The sequence below is a fragment of the Antechinus flavipes genome, chromosome 3 (genome assembly GCF_016432865.1).
Source record: "Antechinus flavipes isolate AdamAnt ecotype Samford, QLD, Australia chromosome 3, AdamAnt_v2, whole genome shotgun sequence".
Lineage (NCBI taxonomy): Eukaryota > Metazoa > Chordata > Mammalia > Dasyuromorphia > Dasyuridae > Antechinus > Antechinus flavipes.
Genome location: NC_067400.1, coordinates 394,995,312 through 395,011,324, shown reverse-complemented (window position 1 = coordinate 395,011,324; position 16,013 = coordinate 394,995,312). Strand labels below are relative to the sequence as shown.

Genomic DNA, 16,013 nt, shown 5'->3' with positions numbered 1-16,013 from the left:
TTCCAATTATATTTTGGTCTATTTTTTTCCTAGCTTTTTGTTGAATGTAGTTTTTATTGCATTGTGATCTGAAAAGAATGCATTTACTATTTCTGCCTTCCTGCATTTAATTTTGAGGTGTTTATGTCCTAGTATTTGGTCAATTTTTGTATAGGTTCCATGAACTGTTGAGAAGAAAATGTACTCTTTCTGTCCCCATTCAGTTTTCTCCAAAGATCTATCATACCTAACTTTTTTAGTATTCTATTTACCTCTTTAATTTGTTTCTGACTTGTTTTGTGGTTTGATTTATATAATTTTGAGAGTACAAGGTTGAGATCTTCCATTACTATAGTTTCGCTGTCTATTTCTTCTTGCACCTTTCTTAACTTCTCCTTTAGGAATTTAGATGCTATACCACTTGGGGCATATATGTTTAGTATTGATATTGCTTCATTATCTATGCTACCCTTTAGCAAGATATCATTTCCTTCCTTATCTCTTTTAATTACATCAATTTTTGCTTTTGCTTGATCTGAGATAAGGATGGCTACCCCTGGTTTTTTTTTTTTTTTTTAACTTCACCTGAAGCATAATAGATTCTGCTCCAACTCTGTATGTATCACCCTGCTTTAAATGTGTTTCCTGTAAACAACATATTGTAGGATTCTGGCTTTTGATCCAGTCTGCTATCCATTTCTGCTTTATGGGAGAGTTCATCCCATTCACATTTATGGTTAAAACTACTAATTCTGTATTTCCTGTCATCTTATTATCCCCAGATTATACTTTTCTCTTTCCTTTCCCTTTACCCTCCTTCCCAGTATTAAACTTAGAGGAATTACTTGCCTCACGCAGCTCTCCCACTTTAGAATCCCTCCCACCCCCTTTGAGTCCCTCCCCCTTTCTTATACCTTTCCCTTATTATTTCTGTATTCCCTTCTATTTAGACTACTCTTTTCCTTCTCCCTTTCCTCTCCCACTTTTTAATGAGGTGAGAGAAATTTCTCTGTAAACCAAATATGTCTAATATTTTCTCTTTGAGCCAAATTTGATGAGAGTAAGATTCACACAATGTTCCTTCCCCTCCCTTAATTCCCTCAGATATGATAGGTTTCCTTTGCCTCTTTGTAAGATGTAATTTCCCTCTTTTTCCTTCCACTTTCCCCTTTTTCTGATACAATCCCCTTTCCATTTCTAATTCCCTTTTTTTATATTATAACAGTAAAATCAAATTATACATGTGCTCTTTATGTATGTCCGTAACAGAAATGCAGTTCTCAAGAGTTCTTTTTTAGATTTTATGCTTCTCTTGAGTCCTATATTTGGAGGTCAAACTTTTTGTTTAGCTCTGGTTTTTTCATTAGGAAAAAATGAAAGTCACCTCTTTCATTGAATATCCATCATCTTCCTGAACAAAAATGCTCAGCTTAGCTGGGTAGTTTATTCTTGGCTGCATTCCAAGTTCTTTTGCCTTTCAGAATATCAGATTCCAGGCCCTTTGATCCTTTAATGTGGAAGCTGCTAGATCCAGAGTGATCCTTATTATGCTTCTTGGTATTTGAATTGTTTTTTTTTTTTTGGCTGCTTGTAATAGTTTTTCCTTAGTCTGATAGTTCTGAAATTCAGCCACAATATTCCTTGCAGTTTTTATTTTGGGGTCTTTTTCAGAAGGTGTTTGATGAATTCTTTCAATGCCTATTTTACCTTCTGATTCTATTATATCTGGGCAGTTCTCTTTGATAATTTCCTGAAAAATAGTATCTAGGCTCTTTTTTTCATCATGGATTTCAGGGAGTCCAATAATCCTTAGATTATCTCTCCTAGATATATTTTCCAGGTCTGTTGTTTTTCCAAGTAGATATTTAACATTTTTTCCAATTTTTTCATTTTTTGGTTTTGCTTGACTGATTCTTGATATCTCAATGAATTATTCATTTCCATTTGTTCAATTCTGCTTTTTAATGAGTTATTTTCTTCATTTACTTTTTTTTTTTTTTTTTTTTACTTCTTTTTGTATATGTTCAATTGAATTTTTAAATGAGTTGTTTTGCTCTATGGAATTTTTTTTCCATTTCACAAATTTTTTTTAATGAGTTATTTTCTTTTTCCAATTCACAAATCCTACTTTCCTGGGAGTTCTTTATCTTTTCCAATTCACAAATTCTGTTTCCCTAGGAGTTCTTTACCTTTTTATTTCATATTTCAGGGAGTTGTTTTCTTTTTCAAATCTTTCTTTTAATGAATTACATGCCTTTTCTGTACTCTCTTGCAGAGCTTCTCTTTCCTTTCCCCATTTTTCTTCTAGCTCTCTTTTAAGATTTTTAAAAATTTCTTCTAGAAGAGCCTTGTGTGATGGGGACCGGGTTACATCTCCCTTTGGGGTTTTATCTGGAGACTGTCTATTAGTCTCTTCAGGATTGGAAATCTATTCTCTTTCTTTATAGAAGCTATCTATAGTTAGAGCTCACTTTGCTTTTTTACTCATTTTTTAAAAGGCCTTGGGGTCTGCCTTCAGAGCAAGGAGGTTCCCAGCTTCCTCTACAGAACAGGGACAGAGCAACAGTGGCTGTCCTGAGAACAGGCTGCAAAGAGTGGCCTCCCTGCAGAAGTGTTACTACCCTGGGAAGAATAGCTGTGCTGCAGAAGTGTGGCTGCATTGTGATTGTGGGACTGTGCTGTGATCATGCTGAATTACTCCCAGTAGCTGTGTGGGTGTGGCCAGGTCCTGTTAAGCTCTGGCGTTTTGGAGTACACTCTACCTTTGGTGTTTGTGTAACTCCTCTGCTGCTCTACTGCTTTGAAGACAAAGCAGAGCAGCCAATCTGTGGTAGAGTCCTCTCTGCAAATTCTCCACCTGTGTAGACTGCCCCTGCCCCTGTCTTCTCAGTGTGTACTGGCCTCCATGTTCTGCCTCCTTGCCTGCACTGGCCTCCTCCCGCCTGATCAAGACAGACTTTTTTCTGGTGATCTTCCAGATTATCTTCAGCTGGCAATTTGTTGTACTCCCAATAGTCATGGATTCTACCAGCCAAGCACTATTTCAGAGGCTGAATTTAGTAATCAGTAGTGAGGGTAGAAGGGGACCTCAGAATGAAGCATGTGTCCTCTCTGCCATCTTGGCTCTACTCCCTCGTCCCAGTTTTTTAAACTGATCTTAAAATATCAAGGATTCAAGGCCCTTCATAATCCATGATACCTTTTCCTGAAAACCAAGCATTGCAATGCTCTTTTTTTTTTAAATAACTTTTTTTTTGATAGAATGCATGCCAGGGTAATTTTTTACAGCATTATCCCTTGCATTCATTTCTGTTCCGATTTTTCCCCTCCCTTCCTCCACCCCTTCCCCCAGATGGCAAGCAGTTCTTTACATGTTGAATGGGTTACAGTATATCCTAGATACAATATATGTGTGCAGAACCAAACAGTTTTCTTGTTGCACAGGGAGAATTGAATTCAGAAGGTATAAATAACCCGGGAAGAAAAACAAAAATATTGCAATGCTCTTAAATCAAGGCACCCAGAACCTAACAAATACTATAGATGAAGTCTCAATGAGAGCAGAATATAGTGGAACTATCATTTCCCTATTTCCCCTATTTCTTGAAAATAGGCAGTGAGATAGAGCAGTGGGCAGAATGCCAGGACTAGAGTCAGGAACATCTGAATTCAAATCTGATCTCAGATACTATATATCTGTCTGTTTACCCTGTTTGCTTCAGTGTCCTTAATCTGAAGAAGAAAATGGCTAGCCACTCTACTGTCTTTGCCAAGAAAAAGTCAAGAAGGGTCATCAAGAGTTGCACACAACTTATTGTCAAAAGAATAACAATGTTTCCTGGAAACCATACTTCTCAATAAAAGCTAAGGTTGCCTTAGCTTTTTTGGTTGTCACATTACCCTATTGACCCATATTGAATTAAAACCCTCAGAACCTTTTCAGAGTAGCTGCTATATGCAAGTTTTGTCAAAGTCAAATAGAAAAGGGGCTATGGAACTATACATAAAGATTCCTTAGGTTACATATTGACATAAAAATACATAATGAGTCTATCTTATATATTGTATTTATTTGGCTATTTCCCAATTACTTTTTAATCTGATTCAGACCAGACTTGGGAGTGGTGTGGGCTTCCTATGGCTCAAGGGCTGGATATTTGATACCTCTGCTATATAACAAAGTCTCCCTCATCTTGTACTTAATAAGCTAATTTTTAGAAATGGAATGTCCTGATCAAATGTACTATCAAATCTTAATCTTCTTAGATTCAGCTTAGTGCTTTAGCCTATCAAGATCTTTGGGATCCACATCTAAGATGTTACTTATCCCTTTCACTTTTAAAGTGCTATTTGCAAATTTGATAAGTATGCAATCCATGTCTTTCAATCATGGATAAAAATGTTAGCCAATATAGATCCTTGGGAGGTCTTTACTAGAGATCTCCTGACATTTTGGCCAACATATTGTTCAGTCATTTCAGTTACGTTTGACTCTTCATGACCACACTTTGGGTTTTCTTGCAAAGATACTGAAGTGATATGCAATTTCCTTCTTTAGCATCTTTTAAAGATGAGGAAATTGAGGCAAACAATGTAAACCAACTTGCCCAGAGTCACACAACTAGCTAAATGTCTGAGGCTAAATTTGAACTTAGATGAATTTTACTGACACCAGGCCCAGAACTTTATACATAGTCTGTCTGCCTGCTATTCTTCAAGTTTTTTATGGAGTGAGGTAGTAAAGGCCAAGCCTAGGCAAATATTTATCTAGGAATGAGCAATGACAGAAGGAAGCAAGACTGATGATAGCATAAGAAGAGGAACTGTTTGAGAACTATTAAGTAATGCTTTTTAAAAACATTGAGTGTAAGGTGATAACATTACCTGTACAGGCATGCTGGCTGCTGCCAATATTCTTCTTTCTTCTCTTAAACAATTGGAAATAACTACTGCTATGTGCATTGATTTTCCATGGTATTTTCCCTGAGAAAAAGTAGATTATATAAAAATTATGCATAAGAAAGAATCTTCTCTACTTATAATTTAACAATAAATTCATTTAAAATCCATAATTAAGGAATTAAATTAATTCCTTACAGCAAGTGACTTTAGGATCATGGAATTAAAACTGAAAATCCCTAGAGGTATTCTGGTTCAACTTCTTCACGATACATATGAAGAAATACCATTTAGAAAAGTGGATTGACTTGCTTGAGTACACAGATAGTAAGTAGTGAAACTAGCAGGGATTTGAATCCAGATCTTCTGACTCAAAGGCCATTTTATTATATTTAATGCTTTAGCAATTTTCCCCAATATTAATTAGAAAGAATTCATTTTATATGAATCTAGGTTTTTATATTATATTGCTATATTTGCACTCAAATATTGCAACCACCACTGACAAACATTTATTGAGTAGAAGAAAAATTCTCTATTGATGGTGGTGCTTTCCATATACCACGGGGTACAGATGTGTTGATTATATCAAATATCAGAAAACTTTAGGACTTCTTAAGGGATAAGTACACGAATACTCAAAAATGGTCAGCTTACTGTAAAAATTCATTAGGAAGAACCAAGTGGCTAAATGTTGTTCATAACCCAAACTGGAGATGACTTCATGATTTTCATCATCACCATCACCAACACTACAACAATAGCTTATAGCTTTCATACACACACACACACACACACACACACACACACACGTGTGTGTGTGTGTGTGTGTGTGTGTGTATTGAATGTTTGGAAAGTATTTTTGAAAGTCAACAAGCATTTCATTCTCTTTCAGATATTATTATTGATTCTCAGGATTTCTTTTTTTATCATGCCATAGAAGCATCCTCCTCATAAAACAATGCTTTACCCTAGACTTCTCAAATAGAAAATACATTCCACCTCTGTGGCCCCTTTCTCTGATTGACTTTATTGTTGGTGAGTCATTTTTCAGTGGTGCCTAATTGTTCATGTTCCCATTTGGAGTTAGTTTTTTTGGCAAAGATTCTGGAGTGGCTTGCCATTTTCTTCTTCATTTTACATATGAGGAAGCTGAAGCAAATGGGGATAAGTAACTATGATCCACAGCTAGGAAGTATCTAAGACCAGATTTGAATTCAGTAAGATGAGTCTTCTTGACTCCAGATCTGATGCTCTATTTACTGTGCTTAGCTGCCATGGACTTGTCCATGGGATTTTCTTGGCAAGAATACTGGAGCAGTTCTCTAGCTCATTTTACAGGTGAGGAAATGAGGTAAAGAATCTGAGTCCAGATTTGAAATTAGGTCTTCTTGATTCTAGATCCAGCTCTATTGTAGACTGGGAATTTGGGGATAATCAAGTAACAAGTACTCTAGTGGATATTGAAGGGTTGAATTTGCTTTTCTGCCTTTTGAAATATATAAATTAGAGATAATGAGATATTTAATATTGGAAGGGGTCTTAGAGATCATCTAATCCAATCACTTCATTTTATAGGTAAAAAAATTGAAATTCAGAGAAATAAAATGATTGTCTGAGGTGTATTACTCATGTCAAAATCGGGAGTATAATACAGTTCTGATTCTCAATTTAATGTTTCCCTCCTCCCTTCCCCTGTTTTCCTCTGTCTCTTTGGACAAGCAATTCAATTAGCTAGTGAATTTTTAGAGAATGAAAAATTATATTGATTAAATAGTTATTTTAAAAACCTGACATCATGATTATGAAATATCCAAAATATCCCAGGTAGGGCAAGGGAAGGATTCAATCTTACTTTCTAGTTTTTCTTAAATGCTTTTCACTTTTGTAATATTATACCAAAAACTATTGTAAATGAATACCCAATATAAGAAAACCATATTATCAAGATCCTATCCAATTACATGATTATGTTTTTTATTTACATGTAGTTATGTAGACAGGTCATGTACACCATGGTTTAAGAAAAACTGAATTGAAGAAATATATATATATATATATATTTATCTACACGATTTCATAAATATAGGGAATGCTGGTGTAGAAATTCCACAGCCATCTTTTTTGGCAACCATTTTGCCTTTCAGATCAGATAAAATGCCTTGAAGACATTAACTCTTTCAGTTCCATTCGTGGACCCCCAGAAATCTGATTAATGAATGTCACATAGCAAAGTTCATTATATCTAGACAGCTGTTCCAGCCACATTTCACTTTACTTGCCTTTCATCTTCTTGGTAGCTGCTTTGCCATCTTACCAAATTCATCTCTTTGGTCTCCCTCCCCTATCACCTGCCCATTTTCTCCTCAGTCCTGACATCTTTCCTAGTGTGGAATTATAATCAAATTGACATTGTCTCTGCTACCGGAAAGGGTTTTTAGGTTATTGCTCCTTGCACCATCTCTGTAACTTTTCCAACCACAATTACTTTCTCTGATTCCTACATCACTTTGTGTTGTTTTTCCATTAGGAAGTTTGACCCCTGAAGTCCAGTATTGTCTTCATTTTTGCTTTTGTAATTTGAGAACTTAGCTTTATGCAAACATTTATTAAATAAGTAAATTAAATTAATAAGTTTATTGATTTAAATAAGCAAATTTTTATTGATTGATTGAGAGACACAGATGGATAATTATAATTCATAAATTTAAAGAAGTGTTTTCTGGTTTGGAGATGCTAATTGATTTGTCCAAAGTCAATGAATCAGAATTAGGATTTAAATCCAAATCTTTCCATCTTCAAAGACTTTGCTGCTAGCTAGTACATAAAATGAATTACCTCATTAAATAAAATGATTCAAAGAAAAGAATTGGGTAACAATTATTTGACAAAATGATTGCTTCACAAAAGCATCACAGAATTCTTTTAGATATCAAATAGATAAGGCATTTCAAGTATAGTTTGTGCATTAGTACAGTAAAATACAAATTGATGTACCTAAAAAAGGATTTACAAATGAGCTTTCAGGAGCACATCTAACACACAAGTTATCAAGAGCACTCCTAACCTGGCTGGGGAGTACTAAGTCAAGGACAGAGCTTCTGGTGAAATTATCCATACCATGATTTTAGCACTCCCCTGCTATGGATTGGTTCCAGGAAGCAACAAGGTCAGAGAGTAGAATGTCTGTCACCTAAGAGGTAGAGAAGAGCTCTTGTGGTGTAAAAGATTATACCACTGTGTAATAGACCTACTCCTGGACTATTTGACTCAAAACTTTTAATTAATAAAATGTCAAAATACAAGAAATAATGATAACTGTTCAGGGAATGCAAGACCATCAATCTGGATACTTGATGAATATGCAGCTGGAGAGTCACGAAGGATCCAAAGTACTAAAATAGGTAGTTGAGGGCATATTTTATACTCTTCATTGAAAGCTGATAGGCCCTTTCTTTTGGGGATATAAATTGAGGTGTTTTGCTATCTCTTCAATTTGAGTATCTCCAGTACTCTGAACAATAGAGACAAAAAAGTTTCTCCTACACATTTGGCAGAGATAGTATTCCACTTCTGATTCCCCAAGACAGCAAGCAATTTGATATAGATTAAACATGCATTGCACCACTTAAAATATATTTTAAAAACACAACAGATTTTCAGGTTTTGATAATTGTATTTCATTATAATTAGTTTCCTTATAATTCTAAGCATTTTATTTTGTTCATTTAAAGACATTATTCTGAGAAGGAGCCCATGTACTTCAACAGACTTCCAAATGGATCCATGGTTCCAAAAAAGTTAAGATTTATTGCACTAGAAAAAAAATCAATATTTTGGAATAAGCTTCATTGAATAAAATCTTCTAGAAAAATCAAGATTACAAGAATTATGCTGGAATAAGAGGAAGTTAATTTTTATGAAAACTGAGAAAATAGTCTCTACAGTGTATTGTAATGGCAACATGTTCAGGTGGAAACCATTCTTAACTTGAAGGGCTGAACTTTGGGATCACAGAAACAGAAATGGAATACTAGCTCTTCCACCTAAATCCTCAGGACTTTGGGTCAATTTCTCCACCTTTCAAGGCCACAGTTCCTCTTAATAATAAATAATAATGAGTAGCTTAGACCACATGATCTCTTCCAGTTCTACATCTATGAATTTTGAAGAGAGATGAGGACTTCTGGGTAGAAAAAAGTTTTCTATAAGCTAAATATCTGTTTTGTTCCTTGGGTATGATTAGATGGGTATAAGAATCCACTATACAATATTGGGCATTACCTTTCTGATTTTTTTTAATCAATAAGAGTAGAAACTAGAGCTGTTAATGAGATATGACAAATTTTTCCATTTTTTTTTGAGTGGGAGAAAAGGGGAGGAAAAGCCATATTTTGCATGAAAATGACTTGGGAAGAAGTGGCTCTGATTACTTGGTGATTCACATTAAGTTTTAGCTATTCCTAGGTGGCAATGGATAGAGAACTCCCTCACACTTGAGATTTTGTTGTCTTTTTAAAATATATTTAAAACCCATAAGCCAATTTTTTATCATTTTACATGACCCAATAGCATGTAGATTGCTGTCACTGGGGCCAGAAAGACCTGAGGTTAAATCCTGACTTTCACATATTATGATCCCCATTTACAGATAAGGAAACTGAGACAGAGAAGTTAAATTATTTGTCAATAGTCACATGGCTAATATCTTTTAAAAATATTTTTCATTTATTTATTATTATTACTTGCAGAGAAAATTGGGGTTAAATGACTTGTCTAGAGTCACATAACCAAGAAGTGATAAATGTCTGAAATCAGATTTGAACTCAGTTCCTCCTGACCTTAGGGCTGGTGTTCTACCTACTATACCAACTAGCTAACCCACATGGCTAATATCTTAAGCCAAATTTGAACTTGTGTCTTTTTGACTTCAGATCTTGTGCTTTTTACACTTGTTTATAAGATACATAGTTTCTGTGTGTCAGAGATGACTGAGGTCATATTTTTATACAGATGGCCCCTTTTGCTTTTGCTAATACATTTCTATTTTTATGTATTTCTGCTACAATGCAATCTCCTTCTTGCCTTTCCTTCAAGCCCTCTCCTCCTCAGCGTTTACTCTCATATGCAGCTCTAAGTTCAATTGTCAATAAAAGAGCAGGCAATATCTCACCTACTCACTCTCTCTCATCTAGGGCTGGCTGTTACAGAGAAGTCAGCTAATGGTATGACTGCAATGTCAGGGAGGAGTCCTCACTCATTCCTGGTATTTGATGTCAGAAATTCCACCACTGAAATCTTATTCCAAAATTATTCTGAACAGTCTTGGTCCCAAAGAAGAGATATGAAAAGATACTTTTACTCATTCTTTTGCAGAGGTGAAGTCAGGAGAGGAGGAGGATGAACAGTGTGTTTGTGTGTGTGTGTGTGTGTGTGTGTGTGTGTGTGTGTGTGTGTGAGTAAATTATTTTTTCAAGACATGGATCAATTTTACTGATTTCTTTCTCTTCCCCTTGCCTATTTTAAAATTCTTTGAAACTCTCTTGAAGGGAAGGGTTTAAATAAAGAAATTTAGGTGATGTAAAAATAAAGGAGCAGCTAAGTAATGCAGTAGATGGAACACTAGTGGCTTGGAGTCAGAAAAATATCTTCATGAGTTCAAATCCAGTCTCAGACACTCAGTGGCTATGTGATCCTAGGCAAATCACTTACCCTGTTTGCCTCTGCTCTTCATCTGTGAAAATTGTTGTATTGCTGTGAAACCTGGACAAGTATACTAGTGCCATGCCAGGCAACTGAATTACTTCCATTTGAATTGTTTTAGGAAGATTCTGAAGATTATCTGACGGGATAAGATATCAGACACTGAGGTTCTTACTCAAACTAAACTGCCAAGTATTCAAACTATTGCAGAGAGCACAACTCTGTTGGGCTGGCCATAGTGTTTAAATGCCAAATGTGTGCTTGCCAAAAAAGACTATCTTATGGAGAACTCACACATGTTGAGTGCTCGTAAGATGGTCAGAAAAAGCGATTCAAGGACACTCTCAACGTGTCTCTTAAGAAATTTAGAATGGATTGTATGACACGGGAGATACTGGCACAGAACTGCCCAGCAAGGCGTGCCCTCATCAGAGAAGGTGCTGTGCTTTATGAGCAAAGACAAATTAAAGAGAAACACGAGATGCAAAAAGTTAGAAAATCCACTCCAAATATTCATAGGGACTATTTGTGTCCAACTTGTGGCAAAACATTCTGAGCTCATACTGGTTTGATCAACCACATTCATACACTGCAACTCAACTCTAACATAGTGATGTCATTTTGGTCCTATTAGAAAACTAAGGAGCAATCATCTGTAAAAATGAGCTGGAGAAGGAAATGGCAAAAACGCTTCAATATTTGTTCCCCGGAAAATCCCCATGGAGTCACAAAGACTCAGAATGAAATACAATTGAACAAAATAACTCTCTAAAGCTATTAATAAAATTAATTTTTTGAAAAAAGAGTATGTTCTTTTTGGTTTCTTTCCCTAAGGTCTTTTTAAGCCATGTAGATAGTCCTGGGAGAGATATAGGATATAGGAAGATATAGGAAGAGAAGTCACACTAACTTTTTAGTGGTTGTTTTTTTTTTTCAAATAAATTTCCTTCTAGAATCTAAAGATTGAATGAATTGGCAGCTACAGGATAATAGGAAAAGGACACAGGAATAGTGGGTAGAGGGTTTTAAAGATTAATTTTTGCCTACTCTGAAAGTTTTCCAATAGCCAATCCTGCAGGTGTAGGTATACGCCCAGGAAATTTTTACCCTGTTAGTTTATTATTTCCTAAGCTACAATTGTTCCTTATGTTTCTCCTTTTTCCACCACAAAATTCATCAGATATGAAGATTTATATATGTTTATATAAATATACATTTAAATAGAAGCTTCTATTTAAATAGAAGAAGAAGAGCTTATTCAGTGGCTCTTCGTGAATCTTGACTCCAGCTAAAATTGAACAACTTAGTTTGCATCCATATACATCCTTCTTTTAGCTCTATACCAGTGATCATTCTTAATTCTCTTTATTGCATTCCTTACATTTGGATTCCTAATGAAAAATTGCAATAAAAAAATGGCAGCTTGCAAAATGCCTAATATGCCTGTCTTGAGACAGAGAAATGATAAAATTGTCAGTCTTGACAAATAGTGCCATCTTTTTTAAAAGACTGGGGAAACCCCAAGGTGGCTGGAAAATAATGGATTCAATGTAATCCTCATTCTGGCTTTCTCTTGTCCCAAGCCATTAGGTTGGAATGATTTTTTTTTAATTTTAGAAAGGTACCTACTAATTAGAGTCAACTTCAACTTCTCTGTTCTCTACATTGGTTTCCTCCATTAAATAAGGACATGTTGTTGTTGAGTCATTTCAGTCATGCCCAATGCTTCATGGCCCCATTTGGGGCTCTAGTTCATTTTATTGATAAGGAACCAAGGTAAACAGAGTTTAGTGACTTGCCCAGAGTCACACAGTTAGTAGTATATGAGACCAGATGATCAAACACTCTATATTGTAAGCTACCCAGCTGCTCCCCTAAATGGAGATATACGTTGTACTGCAAAACCCAATAGAAATAGAAATAGTTTCTAGAATCATGTCTACTTTTCACTTACCATTTCTCAGAATTCAATTCAAAAAAGTGTTAAATATCAGATATAAACAAGTCATGAGAAATAAAATTTGAAAGAATATAGCATGGGCCTGAATAACTATGAGTTAGAACGTGAGAAAGGCAAAGGAAGTAAACCAGATTAAGTGTGTAAGATAACGTGAGTAAAGAGAAATTAATTTTAACTGGGGGGATGAAAAAAGGCTTTAAGGAGGAAGTGGTATCTAAGGTGAGCCTTTAAAGAAAGGGAAGGATTTCAGGGGTAGCTGTTCTTCTGTATTTGTTATTTTTAAGGATATTGCTAGGGTACAAGAATGGTGGACAAACAATTAACTAACATAAAATGCTTCACATTGACACATGATAGTGTTCATGTTAGTTGATGGTCAAATAAGGGGAAAAAAACCCAAAAATCCTGTTGTACAATTTTGCAGAAATGGTGAGGCCGTTGATAAAATAAACAAAAATGAGATTGAGTCATAGCCAGGAAATGTATTTGTACAGAACAAAAAAAATAAAAAAAATTTTAAAACTCCTGACAAATGATTGATTGCATGTGGGGATTTCAAAATAATAAAGAACAGGGACTTTCCCATCATTTCTTCAAGGAAAGTTCATGCACTAAAAATGCTGAAAGTTGTTGCTAGTAAAATGTTTTAAAAATATTTTTCTTACTTTCAACCACACTATACACTCTCTATCATGCTACCATTTTTTAGCCTGCTCCTTATTTCAGACATGACCTTGCCAGAAAATAGTGTTGATTACCTAAGTAGTTCCTTTCAAATTTTTCCTTTTTATTTTTATTTTTTGGAGGGTATGACTATTTTTGTGAGAGTAAATTACTTAGTTGGCAAATAAAAACTTAGAGAGAGAGAGAGTAAGGTATGGTAATTGTCCTGGGTTTTATGTTATGTGATTATAATTTACCTGCTTGGGCAATGAATAGTCATCAATGTATAAAACATAGACTTATTTTTTTTAAATATTATTCAGTTAGCCATATACTAAATAGACATGGCAACAAAACTACACAGACTCATTTTAAATGTAATTTGCTACAATATACTTAAAGACTTTGAATACAATTTGACATAAATGATCAAATAATGATTACTTTCTATTTTGGCTCTTAGAGATCTGTTCACATATATTTCTTATGGGATTACTTTTTTTGGGGATGCTAGCAATCCTACCTTTAATTATGAGATGTATTTAGTTTTGAAAATTGTTGCCATCTCATACATAATATTGCAGTAGAAACAGCAATGCTCTTAGAGCTACACTTGGAATCCCAGATTTTCCTGTTAATTTCCATGTGATGTCAACAACTCTGATTCTCATTTTCCACATGAGGAAAATGAAGATTGGATTGATGATCTTTAACAGATCTAGATCTATGATCCAACCATGTCCTGAAAGGAGGGAGAACAGATTATGGAATTGTAGATTTATAGAGGAACTGAAATAGAGCTAACACTTTGAGGACACATTCTACTTGGACAGCAATTTCTCTTGAAATATGGCACTTGAAATGGAACACAATATTCTAGTGCCCATGACTTGGACACTATGCTGCTATCAATTCAGCCTAAGAGTCTGTTAATAAAAGATGACCATAGGTTCTTATGTTTCTATAAATGTCAATAGAGTGAGGCTCTGACAGGTCCAGTTTAGCTGGAAAAGATATGAATATTGGATCACTGATGGACTCCATCAGTTTTATGAGGATCATAGAATTCATTTTCATGTCTTCCTGATGCTATATTCTATTTTCCATGCTACTTTGCCTTTCAAACTGTTTGGAGAAGCTCGCTAGCATGATTTTGGCCATCAAGTAATTAATGAATCATTCTTGGTCACAATAACACAGCAACCACTAAAAGATGGAGAAATTGTGTGCCATATAAATTTTATATAGTAGATAACAAAATAAATTTTGTCAATCTCACTCATCCATCAACTCTCTGATTCCTTAACCTAGGCATTGCTTTATTACTAAAAACTTAATCATTTAGGCAAACCCCACAGACTGTTCTACAAAGAGTTTATAAAATTCAGGCATTCAGATCCATATGGGCACATACATAATTTAGGCAGGTTGCATGAATCAATCAGTAAATCATCAGCATTTATTATTTATTATTGAATAAATGCCTATTGTGTGCTAGATAATGAAGATACAAAGACAAAAATTAAATCGTCCTTACTCTCAAGGAGCTTACATTCTTACATTCATAGTCAGTTCTATCTTTCAAACTTTTCTAAGTTAGTTATGGTTGAATAGCCATTAGATTGCAGTAGACACCACTATATTTGTGCCTGCTAAGATGTTTTTAAGCCCTGAATCTGTCTTTCCCTCCAGCTTCCTGTCATCAGTACCACTGAGAAGCAAGCTTTTTATATCTTCATTCAAGTAATTAATGAAAATAAGGAACAAGATGGATAGGGCTTGTCCCTAGTAACTTCCAGTGCTGTTGATATTGATGCATTAGCAAATACTCTCTTAACCAAAAGCAAAGCCCTGCTATCTGTGGTATGCAATTCTTTTATTGTTGTTCAAACATTTCAGTCTTGTCTACTTCTTCATGACCTTTTGGGGGATTTTCTTAGCAAAGATCTTAGAGTAGTTTGTCATTTCTTTCTCCAGCTCATTTTACACATTTTTCTTTTTCCATAATGATATCATGAAAGAGTTTTTCAAAAGTCTTGCTGAAATAAAGATAAATATATATGTATTTATAGTATATTATAATCATATACATGTGTGTCTTCTCAAATACCCAGATTTTCCAAAGTGAATGCCTTTAGCTTTTACAGAAAAAAAAATTGAACATCAATGAAAAGTTGAGACATATCATGAAGATAAGTTATCAATTCCCAGTGATTATCACCAAATCAAAATTGGGAATTACTAACCTAGAAGAACTAAGAAAACAGTTAGATTTGTCTTCCATTCGGCACTCTGTAACTTCCAGTGGAAGATAAAGAGTTGCCATAACAACGAAAATTTTGCTTCTGATGGTGGCTCTTAACTCCCATGTTACATTTCATGAAGACCCTTGGAAAAAATAATAGAATATTACCATACTTGAAGGATATCTCAAATTTCTGGAAATCACTTTTTTTATTTTTGTCAGTGTAGCTTACATAGTCACAACATCTCTTTGAGTTAGGAAGATACATGGGAAAGACATGACTTGACTGTCATGTAAGGAGTTAATGGACTATCTAGAAATAAAACCCAGATTTCTGAGTCACTATTTTATGTTCTTTTAATGAGAGCAGGGAGCCATCACTGACCCTGGTAGCAATAATTTTGTTTTTCCTTTGCAGGAGTAGGTAATGGTCCTGATGCATTCTTGTTAAACTAAGGAAATATATTCTATTTCATATGTCACAATATGATTTTAATGGAAGTAGCATGCTGTTGAATGTTCAACAAGACTGTAAAAATGTACACAGGACACATTTTTCAATTT

At 34.8% G+C, this 16,013-nt stretch overlaps 1 protein-coding gene across 1 annotated transcript in view; it reads right to left on the bottom strand.

Moving 5' to 3' along the window:
• STAT4 (signal transducer and activator of transcription 4) overlaps nt 1–16,013 on the bottom strand; it is a 130,399-nt gene that overhangs the window by 67,732 nt on the left and 46,654 nt on the right. The window contains exon 3 of the mRNA XM_051985988.1: nt 4,864–4,962. Coding sequence (XP_051841948.1) covers nt 4,864–4,962 — 99 coding nt within the window. The remainder of the gene's footprint in view (nt 1–4,863; nt 4,963–16,013) is intronic.